Raw genomic sequence first — 15,336 nt, 5'->3', positions numbered from 1 at the left:
TTTTTCTACAATACCATTCGAAATATTTTATATATATAAATTTTTTTTGTTACTAGTCAGGCACAAGCCACTCTCGTGACATTGTGAAAGAAAAGCTCAAAGATTGGAGTGCACCTAATTAAAATGATTATTTTCATTTTGGTATTTAAGAAACTAAAGCAAATTGTGCAAAAAAAATTATCGCAAAACCTACATTTTTTTTTCTTTAACCCTCTCTTCTGTTACATAAAAATATTATTTTGGTGTTATTGACTTATTTGAACTCGTGTTTATTTTTCTGTGTTACTTTTTATTAAAAGGTGGAGATATTTATGTACTTTTCGAAGTTATTATATTGATTGAGTTAGAAAGGGAAAGAATCTTGTAAACTTTTTGGGCTCAATTTAAAAATAAAATTGCTGTCTATAAATAAATCTCTATATCAGATTGGCTTTTCAATCTTCTTATCTTTGGCCTCTACACACTAGTAGAAAGTTCTTTAAAAAATGCCTTTTTAAAGAAAATATCCCCTATCCTTGTAGGCAGAAACGTCAGAATTTTTAAAGAAAGCCAATTTTTGACGAAAATTGCTTCTAGTGTAGACACCATTCTACCAAGACCCAGTCAAATTGACCGGTTTAAAAACTTTTTAAAATTGACTTATTAAGCGGTACAATGTCACTATCCAACTTTATAAATTTCTTAAAATATACATGTAATATATTTTTCAGTGTTTAAATTTTAATGTTTTCCTCTCTTCCAAGAAAAAATTGTTGAGTATTCTACCCTATCGTGGTCTGTCATGTGATCGAAGGCGCTAGAAAAAACGACCAAAAATGGCCGGTAGGTTTAATTTTAATTATCATCAGTTTGGACTAAAACATGATCCAAGATTTTGATAGACTTTCTGGAAAATACAATGCAATTCTGCTATACAATTCACGGTAAAATCCTGTCCATTTCAAAGAAAACTTTAAAAGTTTTCTAAAAATAAATTAAAACGCTTAGTACAATCAAGTATTTCAATTGAGAATTATTCTATGCCTGAAGATTGTCGTAATCTTTAATATTGGATTTTGGAATGTTACTAATAAAGTCCAATTTTTTTATATGAAAATGCTATAAACAGTGCTGTAGCTTTAGTACAAATTTAGTACTTATTCTAGCTCTTATTGAGTAAAATTTCCTAAAACGGTAAGAAACTGGCTTGTAATTTTCAGCTATAGGGGGAGGTGGGGCTACATTGAGCTGTGGGGCTAGATTGTTATACGACTTTTTCGCATATTTCTAAATGAAACTGGTCCTTATAATTATTTTATTTAGATGCACAATTATTTTGTCTATCCAAATTACATCATGCTAAAACCCAGTTTACATTAGAAATATGCGAAAAAATCGTATAACAATGTAGCCCCACAACTCAAAGTAGCCCCACCTCCCCCTATATGTTTTTCACTGAATATAACAATATTTCACTAAAAATGACAAAAAAACTAATGACTTGGTTTAGTACAGACAAGTACTAAATGTTTTAATTTTTTGTCAATATTTCAATGCAAAATCGTTTAATAATCGATTTATAACGACTGTTAAGTAATTTGTTATCCTTTGCTGTATTCTTCTTCTGGCAGCATTAAATAGATTGAGCCTAAATGTTTAGTACATGTCGGCCTATATATTTTTATAATTAACAATTTTAATTAATTTTAAGCAGGTGTATTTTTTTTATCTTAGAACAACTCTCAAAGAGCATAACTTGTTAAAAATACAACATTCTATTTCTCAATGTGTTAAATTTCATTGCAAAACATACAATTTTAGTATATAAATTTTAGTACAGTCATGTACTAAAAGTAAAAATGACAAAGAAATTTTTATAAGGATTTTGATTAGAAAATTTACAAGAAATTTACTTCGTTATATAAAAACTGGACACCATTTCCTCCGGAAACTTATTGACCCATCCAAAAGGGTTAATTGATTCTCTGTCTTTAAATTGCAATTGTCATTTCAATCATTGTACTCATAAAGATTCTTTGAGTACCTTTAAAATTCTTCCTGTACCTTGTTTAATTTCGCATATCACCTGGGTGTGTGAATTTTATGACATTCAATTTCACATTTTTATGACATTCTTTTGGCCAATTTTATGTTGTCTTATGACTTTAGAGATAATTTACTACGCTCATTTGTCTCTCTGATGGAAAATATATCAATATTCTGGAGGAAGTATGGGTTTCGTTCACATCAATCACGGGAAAATGCTTTTTATGTTTCTCCAATCAAACTTTTGACTATATAAATGTCTTCAATCATGAATAATTTATCTCACACTTTATGGAAGATGGAATTTGTTACAGAGCATTTATCATACAAAATACTAGTCTTCAGGGAAAATTCACTTGAAAATCAAGAGCAAATAGCTTTGGTGTCCGACAGAATGCAATCCAAAGCTGAAGTAGTTTAATTCTAAAAATAGTAAGAGCAGGAAGAATCACAGGGTAATTGAAACATTGGATGGTCGTAAAAAGTATAAGTGAGGTATAGTAATATCTCAATATTTAATTAGATGCAAAGTGAGAGAATAGTTCGAGTTTTTAGTCAAGGCAATCATTGGTACTGAACGACAAACTTGCAAAAGATACATTAGTTTTTCTGATTGCAATTGAGCATGAAAGATATAAGATATACTAATTCTTGATTACTTTGAATGAATGGCGTTTAGTTTCATTATAGCATTTTTGTTTGCTTTTTTTTCTTTTCTTAAAAAAAATGTGCTAATAAAATAAATTTGAGTCTTAAAGTAAATATCTGCTAGAAAACAATATTTTCCGGAATAATTGAGAAATCTCACTTTTTTTTGCAAAATTGTTAGTAAACAAAGAAAAGGCATTTTGATGCGCACAACTTTGAATTAAATAAGTTTAATCATTAGGTCATCACACGATTAGGTATTAATAAAAATTCAGCGATTGAAGATGATAGTATTTCATCGGATTTTACAATTTTTCTTGACATGTTGAATAACATTATATAATTTTTGAAGAAATAACCGACGCCTTAGTATCTGATTTCCTTTCATATTATTGATCTAAAGTGGTGGCCTATAAAACTCATTGTCTGTAAAAAAAAAGATGAGGGTGTATTATGTTGTAAAATTTATAGAGTATCTTTTAGTAATAAAAAAAAGTCAGGTGTTGATAAGATAATATAGGAAGTATTGGAAATAGTTTGAATATGAAGTGTATCAATCTGAGAGACATATAGTCTTGAAGAAATAATAAATTCAATGTCATAAATAATTATAGTATTTCATTCACTTTAGCGTTACTTACCAGTAGCTAATAAAGTCAATTGAAAAAATCCTACGTCAACTACCAAGAATTAGTGACGTAAATTTATTTCTACATTAAAATCTTGAAGATTTTTCCACAGTATATTTCTTTGGGCAAGTGTAAAGCTATGTCAGTGGAAGTATTTCATGTATTGACTAGTATGACTTTTATGTAATCTAAGCAAATAATATTTCCATGATTAATCAGTTTTTCTTCCTCGATAATTTTTCCCCGATACATTTTCCCCTATTTATTGCTTGAACTGAAAATGATAACAATCCAATCGAATGATTTTCAGTTCATCTCCTCACTTCCGAAATGTTTCTATTTTGTCAAAATTTTAGAAGTTTGAAATTCTGCGGAAAATCAAACAGTTTATCTATTTTTTCGTCTATCTGTTACCAACCTAGGAACCAAACGATAAGAGATATCGACTTCCGGTCTGCGGTAACCATGCTATCCCTAAGTCCATAATCTAAAATCTAAGTGGTCTCATTTCTTCTCTAAATTTGGAAAATGACTTCAACAATTTCATTAATTTTTGGATATCGTTTAAATGGGAACTACGCGTCTATTAACTGAAAATTGAAATTAATTTTTTTAAGACTTATTTTCTTAAAGTACTGCTCGTCAAGGGCGTGTCCCATCAATCTAAATAATTAGAAATCGGTTGAATTCCCGTCTAATGAGTTTGTTGCATGCGCAAGTATTTCTCAACCAAACGTCGCAATCTTCTATGGCCATTTTTTCACATCATGCATTATCATGAAAAATAATCATTATTACTATTGCCTTAAAAAATCTTGAAAATCTCGTTTAAAATCGATCATTTCGTTTCAAATCGACTATTTAGTTTTGATAAGTATTCGATGCAAATATTTCGGAAGTCTCCGAAAGTCTCAAAATTCTAAACAAGTAACATTATTGTTCTTACGAATCTAATGAGCTGTTTAACCCTTCCTTTGTCACTTTTTTTTTACCGATTTTGACTGTATATCAAAATTTTCCAAAAAAAACCTTCATTAATAAGAATTCAGAGAACTTTATGCGGGCTTCAGACCTAAGGCTTAGCCATATGGCTTAACTGTTATATTTTCTTACCAGTCAAGATATTTTGGGAAAATTAACTTAGGATTGGATTATTAAGGACAAATGACCTATTAGGTTCTTAAAGAGCATTAAAATTGGTTGCTATACAGGATTCTGAGTCCTTCGGAAACTAAGTTAAACCTTTGCTTTAAGGACGGCTTATTTAGGGTTAAAATAGACGCAGGGTGATTTCTCGAGAATATTTAGCCTGTAAAGGGAGTTGTCTACCTGTAATTCTATTAAATGATGGACAAACTTACTGGAAATAGAATGACAAAGAATCAAGTCGTTTGAATTAGCCTCTGTTTCACAAAAATATGAACGATTAATCTCTTTTGTGCTCCTACTTCAAGAAAAATGCGCAAGCAATCAAATAGGGATTAAATTTTACGAAAAATATTTCTAACAACGAAATTTAGTGACTCATATTTATCATCTGAAAATGGAAAACGTAATTTCCAAGGAGCGATATTCTCGAGGATTAGCCTGAATCTATTTAGGACCCTAAGTCTGACGTCGCCGTGTAAGTAGGCGTCATTACGGTCATTACGGTAGTTTGACAGCAGCTACATTAGTAGCTAGGTTAGGGCTATCTGTTGATTCATTCTCTTTTGATATTACAATATTGGGTGTATACTTAAATATTTTAAATATGATCTTATCTTATTTTGGATAGAATAAGGTACATAAATATTTATATCAATAAAGGAAAAAATAATTTGAGAAGTCGTTAAGCTATTTGAAACTTGAAAGTGCTAAAAATTGTCCCGAAATACTACACGTTACCCTAGTGCATATTTCTCGACAGATTTAGCCAAGATTAAACTTAATTGAAAGGTTTTCAAATTTCCAATATTATCGACTTCAATCTGTAATAGGATAAATGTCCTAATTCAAAACAATTTCCAGACACTTTAACTTTGGCAGAAGATTCAACACATTAAGTTCAATTTTTTCTAAAGAAAATTACATAAATTTGCTCCGTGACTCTTCTAGAATGTTACTGTTTAGTGAAAATTCTTTAGATATAATTTGAAAACTTCTTAAATACAAGAAAAATATGCGAGTGTAAAATGCTTCTATTGGATACATATTAATCCAAATGGAGACAAGGAAAATTTTCTAATTGGAGACAAACAGTGCAAGTGAAACCGCGACGAAAGACTTCCAAAACCTTGTTGAGTTGCTCTTGAGTGCAGGGTTTGTTCTTATTCCTGGTCTTTTTTCCTTTCCCATCTAAAACAATAAGAAAATCTCTCCAAAAAAACATCATATTTCCGGGGTTTCCTATTGACTCATTTGCAGACACTTCAGAAAAACCCTTTTTGTTCACGAAATAGGTAATTATTTCATTTGAAAACTTTACGTACCGTTAACAATAAAGATTAGCACTTTATTTAATTAAAATTAGCCAGAAATATGGCATAAATATTAAACAAAACGAATAAATAAAAGTAACCTCATTGTGTTTTTCACTGGAAAACATGGTCGATCGATGAAAAATTCGATGGTGAAAAGGTACACTTAATATTTCTGAGAAATTAACAAATTAAAATTTGTGAATATGAATGGATTTTCGCTTTATTTGGAGCAAAATTAACTAAATAATGAAACTGAGGTATAGAAAATATATAAATATAGCAATTTAGTACTGTATTTATCATGAAAACAGTGATAAAGTATCGATAAATTAAACTTTTATTTTAAATTCAATTTATATTACTTTTGTTTGATTTTGGGATGGTTTTTCATCGAATCAAGTCCATATTTTAATTGATAAACCGGTAGCTGTCCAAGAACGGAATGTACGAAATTCAAGATTTCGAGCTGTCTGCAAAACTAAGAATGATTTTATAAAATATATTTCCAACACATTTTCTTCTCTTCGATTTATTTAATTACTTGCTAACAGTGTCGTTTCCTTTTTTTTCAGATTCGAACTGAGAGGTCTACTAGTAATTTGGAATACAATGTTGGCGATGTTTAGTATAATGGGAGCATTCCGGACGGCTCCTGAATTATTCCATGTGCTGCGGCATCATGGTCTTTTTCATTCAGTATGCGTTCCTAGGTAAGATTGGATGAAGAAAATAATTGTGAAATTCTTATCGTAGGCAAAAATAATTTGACACTCCCCTACTAGCTGATATGAGGATAAAAAAGTTGCATTGCTTTAATTAGGAAAAGAATGTGTTACGTATGTCCCACCAGCAAACACCTTTTAATTCTTTCGAGATTTATTCAACTTATGCCAAAGAAATATATGACAAATCCTGCGTAATCATGATATTATGACTTATTGCCTTATCAATTTTGGATTAAATCATTCGTTTGGCAAAGGTTCTTATCTTATCGTCGTGCATAGAAGAAAAAAAAAACAGACGAAAAAATTGCTATTTAACAGATATGAAAAGTCGGTCGCTGTTGCAAAGCTAAGGTCGCAAAATCATCAGAAATCAGGTGGTTAAGCATGACGCATGCAACGCGGGGGTTTCAGTGGATTGATAGCTCTTGCGAATTGTTAAGAAAAGAACATTTAATCTATATTAATTTTTTCCACATCCATCCTCCATGAAGGATCAAAAAAAAAACAGTAATAACGTAAACAGAAAAATTAGACATGGGAGTTTTTCAAAAATATAAAATTGCAACGAATAATTGCAAAATTGACCTTTCTGCTGCAACATGTGCTTGTCAACAGAAATTGATTCCATTAAAATTGTCTTAAATATGACATTGATGATTTTTTATAATAGAACTTCTAACATTGAAATCATGTGATTTGTATCGCATGCAATTTTAATTAAGCTATTAATTTTGTAATTTTTTTTACGAACTGACGTAAAATTGGTTGAATTTGCCTATAAACGGAGGAAGTGAATAAAAGAAAATATATATACTTATTTATTTTGCTAAGTTTATGATTTATTAATAGCATGCTGATCAAGAAAGAATAAATAAAATTTTGTGTATTAATTAAATTTAACAATATGCCTAGACATTGATCATATCACTGTATCATATCACTATATCATTTTATGTATAGTCCTACGATGTACCTTGTGTATATGGGCATGAATAAATAAAACAATTCAATTCAATTTATATTAATTTTGATGAATAAACTCTATGGAGTGTAATATTCAAAATTAAATGAACTTATAACCTTTGACAGTTGATAATAGTATAATCACTTTTGATTATGCATATTTCTGATTAACTGTGAATAATGCAAGAACGGAAACTAGTGGAAATAATAAATTGATTTGTATCAAATCACAAAAGATGCTTAATTTATTCATTTAAAAAATATTAATAGCATGACACTTAAAGCAACTTTTTGTTGTCCAATAAACGCATTGATTGTCTGAAAAACCAGTAATAAATATTAGAATTTTACGACACTCAATTGACTAGAATTTCGATGAAAAATGTTAATCAAACTGCAGAATTTCAAGTTTAAAAGGAATATACTTTAAAGAGAAAATAAAATATCTTAAATAGGTTAATTTGCCAATTAAATTAGAAAATTAGCACTAATAAATTGCGAATTATGACCGTATATCAGGGATTTTGTGAACAAAGGCTGTTACACTTCATTATTATTATTTTTTCTTATACATTTTTATTTTACATCTAAATATTGCATATTTAGAATTATTAAACTTCTACAACTTGACAAAATTTCTTTCAGTAATAAACCACGAGCATTTTTAGTAGCAATGTTTAGAATTTAGACCATAAAATGACTTAATAAAACATCAGCTTGCAGAATTTGTACATTGTTCTTCTACTCGTCATAGAATGAAGTAATAAAAGTGAATAAGAATTTTGCAGACAAGCCTTTATGTCATGGGCTATTTTTGTGCAATTTCACTCAATTTCCATAAGCTCAGTGTTCATAATGATTCAATCTTCACATTTAGCTTATGCTGGACATTAATGAATATTTGTTTAGAATTGATTAATGTGTTTTTGATGGCGAGCACCACTTCAAAATTGCAGAAGAGTATTTCCGATTTGATATTAATCTTCTCTTCAATGGGAAGTACAGAAGCTTATTTTCATGGTATTTTTTGGTAAACGGATGCAATTTTTTTATTGATATGCATTAAAAGTCAATGGCACTAAAAGCAGCGTATTTGTTTTAATATTAGTCATATCTCCAGTGTTTATAAGTTTTGAAAATGATTTTGTAAGTTTTAACCTAATGACCGGATGATACGATTGGGTCTTCAAGTTTATTTGTAGTCTTTCGTGATGGATTTTTTCAGGATCTTCCAAGAACGTGTCGTACAATTATCCATATGTCAATAACCTTGAATTATTCTTTCTAACGCCTTTTGAAGGTCAAAAATTAAATTGTTCTAAAGAGAATGTTTATTAAGCTATCGGGGCGTATTTGGATCCTTTAAAAAGGTATTTAAATTAAAAACCTGAGAAGTCTAAATCGGTTCTAAGTGGTTATAAATTTATATTGAATCGGTTAAAAAACGACGATTTTTTTGGAAAAAGTTTAATACGAGCTTAAACGGAAATATTGAAAATTCGTCATAGAAAGAGCAGTGTTATAATCCCTCGATCTTTTTATTCCTCAAAATTTCCACGTTGCGCCCCCCCTCCCCACTCGGAGACCACTTTTCTCAACAAATCTTTTCATACGATTTCTGAGAGGTTATATTACGTTTTGTTTGTCTATCCGTTCGTATGTTACTACTTTTACAGACCAAACGGTTAGAGATAGAGACTTGGGTCCTTCGGGGGATCCCCTATAAGTCGGCTTAGGGCCAAAATAGACCCAGGCTGATCCTCGAGAATAATAAAATTCAGTAGTACAGTATCAGATACAGGAAATTTGTGCAAAGGAACTTTAATCAATAATCTAAAGTCCTCAATGTATGATAGTATGGCATAAATTTTAACTGGAAAATTATACAAGCTAAATAGTCTCAAGGATCAGCCTGAGTTTATTTGAGCCTTTACGCATCATTAACATTCCCTTTGTTTTTCTCCCAAGTCTCCTCTTTATTATTAATAAAGAATTAATAAAAAAAATAATTTAGACAGAAATCTAGTATATTGGTCGCTCCACAGGGATCAGTATCTTCTGAAAGGAGATCAATTGCCATTTTTAAGATACAGTGAGTGTCAATAGTTTTTTGCCTAATGTATATTTGAGAAACTAAAGGGAAAAAATGATAGAAAAATTTACTTTTCCATAATATTTCTTTTTGCAAATCAGTTCCCCGTAATCCGTAGATCTCATATACATATTAAAAAAAATTAAATAATCTTATTTCATATAAAAAATAATCGTTTCCCAAAAGTTGGTAATTTTTGAGGAATCAAAAGTTTGTTGCCTCATGTGAAAAAGTAATTCAAAATGATCAAAACATGCAACCAATTTAATGCAAACCGGTTATACTTTGAGTTTATGTCATTTGAGAGGCAAATCTTCAAAGTTTCAAAAATTCAAAGTTTTCAATGGTCAATATACTCATATAAAAGTGATGATAAATAACAAGAAATAATGTATTTTATGTAAATTTATAATTTAGGATAAAATGGCAAGTTATAACACTAAGAGAAATCCGAAAAAGTTAAAATAACATTCCGGAAATGTTAATTTGAAAATATTCCATCTTGTCACTGACAGCCGAGCAATACGGCCGGCAACATAATTTTCGTAGTTCCTCTCTTCACCACCATGAACGCAAAACAGTGTCCTTCACATATATTTAGTAAGGGGTATTTTGTATGGGAGCTTTTTAAAAGTAAGGTATGAAAGATAGGGGTTAATTGAGGTTATAATCCACGCTTACTTGGTCAGACGGGTTTTTACAACGCAATTTAAATTCAAATTATACCTAAAATTTAACGGTCTTTGTGTTAATGCATCCTAAAATGAATAAATATTTAAAAGCAAAATGAATCCATTGACTATTAGAAGATAACATACATAATTTTAATTAATTTATTTCGATGGGCGAAATTACACTCAAAGTGGCCGAAATTAGAAGCTGGCCGAAATTTGGCACACTTCCCCTATTTAGAAAATATAAATGATAAATTTCCTATTTTATTGTCCGAATTGAATTTCAGTATTTATGTATTCTGAGCTAGGATGATTAACTAACGGATGGAGCATTTTAATTTTTTTAAGCTTTAGATCCCACAAAAATAAATATAACACGAAATGGTTGCCACACAGAGAATATATTTTTATTGAATTTAAAATTTTACTGGTGTTACAGATAGAAAATGTTTCAGAAAAATTCAAAAAATTGCGAATTTTACGACTTTTTCATAAAGGTTTTAGGAACTATTATCCTCGTGCAATCATTATAAATTTTGTGCTAATAACATAACATTAGATAAGGGAAGAGCACCAGCGATCGGCAGTGTTCCTCGGATCGTCAGGTTAATACCACATTGTTGCTCCAAATTAAATAAATTTTTAAAAATTATTAGCTATTTTTTACCATTTAACTCTCACAAGAATACAGTGCATTAACTCAGATTTAATTTATAAAACCAATTTTCCCTGAGACACCTGATTAAATTCCTAACGATTCGAGGTACAGAGTGCAAGTTTGCAATTACACATATTTTTTATTAATTTATTCTAAAAATTAAAAATTCAAAAGCAGATATAGTTAAAGGGATCACTAATGTATCAATTAGCATACATAAAAATACCAAATAATGTTTTCAGGATTATATTTTCAACTAAATATGGAGCATGTCTCTTAACATTCCGATCCGGGGTACTCTTCCCTTACTCTTTCATTTGGTAAAAGTTTTAAAATGATTGCATTTGGTTTTATAGCAAAACTAAAAAACCCATTTAAGAAAAAAATACCACATTTTTGTACGGAAAATGTATGAGAATACTCTGTCCTGATTCTGCGCAATATAGAGGACCTCTAGCGGACAAAACAACTTTTATTCTACGATGTTAATAATTTGAAGATTTCTACATCAAAGTTATGGCAACAGGGAAAAGATACAAAAATTAAAACAAAAATTAGCTTTACAAAGTGGTCTTATTATTTTGGCCACCACTGTATATATCCCAAAATCGCAAAAATGAAGTTACGACAAATGCTGATTTAACTGACGATATAACATCTAAGTTACAAGTTCGATCATTCCGCAAAGCATGAGACGCATTGCTATTCCTTTTTATAATTGTAAATCTTATCCTTTGTGAATAAATTTGTAGAATATGCAAAGTTTACGGTGTTATCGATAGGGGCGTCAAAGTCGCTTGAGTTAGGAATTAACTCTGCAGTCAATCTAAGTGGTGTTTTTTTTTTCTCTGTTTGTAGCTTTATCGAGCAAGACAAAGTGAGTGGATTCTGGACATGGCTGTTTGTGCTGTCGAAACTGCCCGAATTGGGTGACACAATTTTCATAGTGCTGAGGAAGCAGCCACTGATCTTCCTCCACTGGTACCATCACATCACAGTCCTCATGTACTCGTGGTTCTCGTACACAGAGTACACGGCTTCGGCCAGATGGTTTATCGTGATGAATTACTGTGTTCATTCCCTTATGTATTCCTACTATGCACTGCGTGCAATGCGCTTCCATCCACCACGTTTCATCTCCATGCTGATCACGACACTCCAGCTCACGCAGATGGTGATTGGATGTGCGATAAATGTGTGGGCGCACTCCTTTATTCAGACACCGGGGCGTTCGTGCAACATTTCACCGATGAACATTAAGCTCTCCATCGCCATGTACTTTAGTTATTTTGTTCTCTTTGCGCGCTTCTTCTATGTCACCTATTTGTCATCAAATGCCCGCAAGGGACGCCGAATTGCGGCTCCAACGTCCAAAACTGCGTCGACATCGCGAAATGATCCAAGGGAATTGGACAATATACTCAATGGCAAACAAACTACCAAAGTTAAAGCTCAATAATTTTTATAGCGGGAAGAAAATAGTTTTTTTCTTACTTTTTGCGTTTAAATTATTACAAAGAGTGTGTGGGTGAGGAATTATCACACATTGCTACTTAAAAAAAAAGCATTTCTTTTTGTTTTCAGGCTAAAGAAAAAACATTACACTTTTTGTCATTTTTTTGGGAAAAGATTTTATTCAAAGTTTTTTTCCAACATTTATTTTCACACATTAAATACCTCAAAAGAAGTATATGTAGAAAATGCAAAATTTACATCCGCCACAACCAGCAAATTGAAGGTACAGAAAACAGAGAATCACATAAAAATGTGAAGAAAAGAACAACATTACAGAATGTGCAAAAACAATTGTGGAAGTCACAGGAAAAATAATGCAGTAGGGCTGATGATATTTTTGCATTGTGAAATATTGAAGAATTATTTAATGAAACAACCTATTTTTTTTTGGGCAAATAGCATCGAGAATTTAGGATGTTATTATTTGTAATATTTTCTTTTTCTTGTTGTGTCTAAGAAACACTGGTGTCTTATACACATAATTCACAAGAAATAGAGAGAAATAGGGAGGAGAGGAAAAATATTTTTTTTAATAGCCTCTTTTTTCTTCTCACACATTAAAGGTGAGAAAATCAAAGAAGAAGCTCAAAAAAAAATAATTCCTTCACAGCAAAGGTTGTTGTTTTTTTGACTGGTTAATTTATTTAATTGTAATTATTAGAGAAAAAAAATTGAGTTTTTACTGTAAATTGTAAATCATAAAGCAATACTGTTTCACAGGTTCTATTTCAAATAATAATGGAACATGGGTTTATTATTTCACACACTGCATTTTATTCATTTCCAACAGGAAAATAAACACACACAAAAAAAATATCTGCAGAAGGAGAAATTATGAAGATGAAACGAAATGAGCAGTAGAAAATACATCATTGTCATCAAAAGTATTTTATATACCAATTAAAATGACAAGTGAGATATTGAGAAGTAAAAAAAAACATTTTATTAAAGTACAAAGCAAATGAGATGAAATATAAAAGAAAGCTGGAAGAGTTTAGAGGAAAAAATTCCGTCTCAAAAAAAAATCGTAAAAAGTTCCATAAAATAGAAAAAAGGAATTAAACAAAAAAATCTAATGAGAAAAACACATCCCAGGAATATTCAACAATATTTTTCCAAAAAAAAGAGCCACTAACGTATCTCATTGTTAAATAAAAATACCTTGTTCGGTGAATGTCGAGGATGAACACTGCCTGCAAGAATTATTGGGACAAATGCACTTATTGTGCAGAAAAAAAATTATTTCCTTGGACTCCACTGGTAAAAATAAAACGATCAAATTGATCCAAATTTGATCCTTTTGCAAAGGATGGATTAAATTTCGAAATCTGAATGCACATTTTTCATAGTAGAACATGTTAATTTGCTCCATCCTTTGCAAAAGGATCAATTTGATCTTTTTATTTTTATCAGTGTCTTTATTCGTTCTCCTTTTCAATATTTCATAAACTAGAAAGACAATTTTATCAAAAATTTGTTTAAAAATATTATATTCGTAACATTGTTTGCAAAACAGTAAAAAAAGAGTTAATTTTTACGTCAAAAATCAACAAATCGGCATGATATTTGCAAAATATTGGAAGATCTGCCGATTTTTGCAGAAATCAGCACGATCTTTACAAAAGATCGACAAATTGGTGTAATACTTACAACAGATTAATTTTTGCAAAAGTTTATGCGATTTTTGCGATTCATAATCGGCATATGAGCATTTTTTTCCAGAGACCAGTACGATCATTACAAATGATTGAAACATCTGCATGATTTTTGTAGAGATCAGTGTGGTCCTTGCGAAATCTCCAAATCGACACAATCTTTGCAAAAGACCTATAGAGCACCGCGATTTTTGCAAATAATAATCGGCAGATTAGCATTTTGTTGCAGAGATCAGTACGATCATTACAAATTACTGAAACATCTATATGATTTTTACAGAGATCAGTATGATCCTTGCGAAATTTCCAAATCGACACAATCTTTGCAAAAGACCTACAGAGCACCGCGATTTTTGCGATTAATAATCGGCAGATTAGCAAATTTATGCAGAGATCAGTACGATCATTACAAATGACTGAAACATCTATATGATTTTTACAGAGATCAGTATGATCCTTGCGAAATTTCCAAATCGACACAATCTTTGCAAAAGACCTATAGAGCAACGCAATTTTTGCGATTAATCGGCAACTTAGCAAAGTTATGCAGAGATGAGCAGGATCTTTGCAAAAGGCCAACCGACTTTTATAAATATTGGTGTGATATTTCAAAATATAGATCTTTAAGTCAAACAATCATTGCAGAATATTGACAAATCTGCACGAATTTAGCAAAAATTAGCAGATCGGTTTCGCTTTTTTTTTTAAGAGATATCGATATGATCCTTACCAAAAGATCGTTAAATCGACAAAATCTTTACAAAAGGTCTATAGATCTTTTGCATCTAGATTAAATCAGCACGATCTTTGCATATATTAGTGTGATATTTCAAAGGACAGATTTAAAAGTCGACACGATCTTTACGACGGGATATTGACAGATTTGCATGATTTTTCCTAAAATCGACAGGTTGATTTCGTTTTTTTTTTTTTTTTGCAGGGTTCAGCGCGTTCTTTCCATTTGATTTATATAGAGATCGGTATGATCCTTGCGAGATTTCCAAATCAACGCAATCTTTGTAAAAGATCTATAGACCTAAGCGTTCTTTGTGATTCATAATTGGCAGCTTACCATTCTTGCGGGGATCAGCACGATATTTGTAAAAGATCTTCACATCGAGACGACTTTTACAAAGATTGGTGTGATCGTTCATAAAATAGATCTACAAGTCGACGTAATTATGAAAGATTTACACGATTTTAGCAAAAATCAACAGATTGATTTCGTTTTTTTTTTTTTTTTTTTTTTTTTTTGAAGAACTCAGCATGAACTTTGCTAAAGACTGAGAG

The 15,336-nt window shown here is 30.8% G+C and overlaps 1 protein-coding gene across 1 annotated transcript in view; it reads left to right on the top strand.

The window, feature by feature from the left end:
• The window catches only part of LOC129800337 (elongation of very long chain fatty acids protein 6), a 32,939-nt gene extending 19,586 nt beyond the window's left edge, over positions 1-13,353 (top strand). Inside the window, exons 2-3 of the mRNA XM_055844656.1 lie at positions 6,337-6,474; positions 11,735-13,353. Of these exons, the coding sequence (XP_055700631.1) occupies positions 6,337-6,474; positions 11,735-12,335 (739 nt within the window). The 3' untranslated portion in view covers positions 12,336-13,353. The remainder of the gene's footprint in view (positions 1-6,336; positions 6,475-11,734) is intronic.
• The last annotated feature ends 1,983 nt before the right edge of the window (positions 13,354-15,336 follow it).

Source organism: Phlebotomus papatasi, chromosome 2 (assembly GCF_024763615.1).
Source record: "Phlebotomus papatasi isolate M1 chromosome 2, Ppap_2.1, whole genome shotgun sequence".
Taxonomy (NCBI): Eukaryota; Metazoa; Arthropoda; class Insecta; order Diptera; family Psychodidae; genus Phlebotomus; species Phlebotomus papatasi.
Note: the sequence above shows the minus strand (reverse complement) of the source record. Positions and strands in the feature narration are given on the sequence as shown.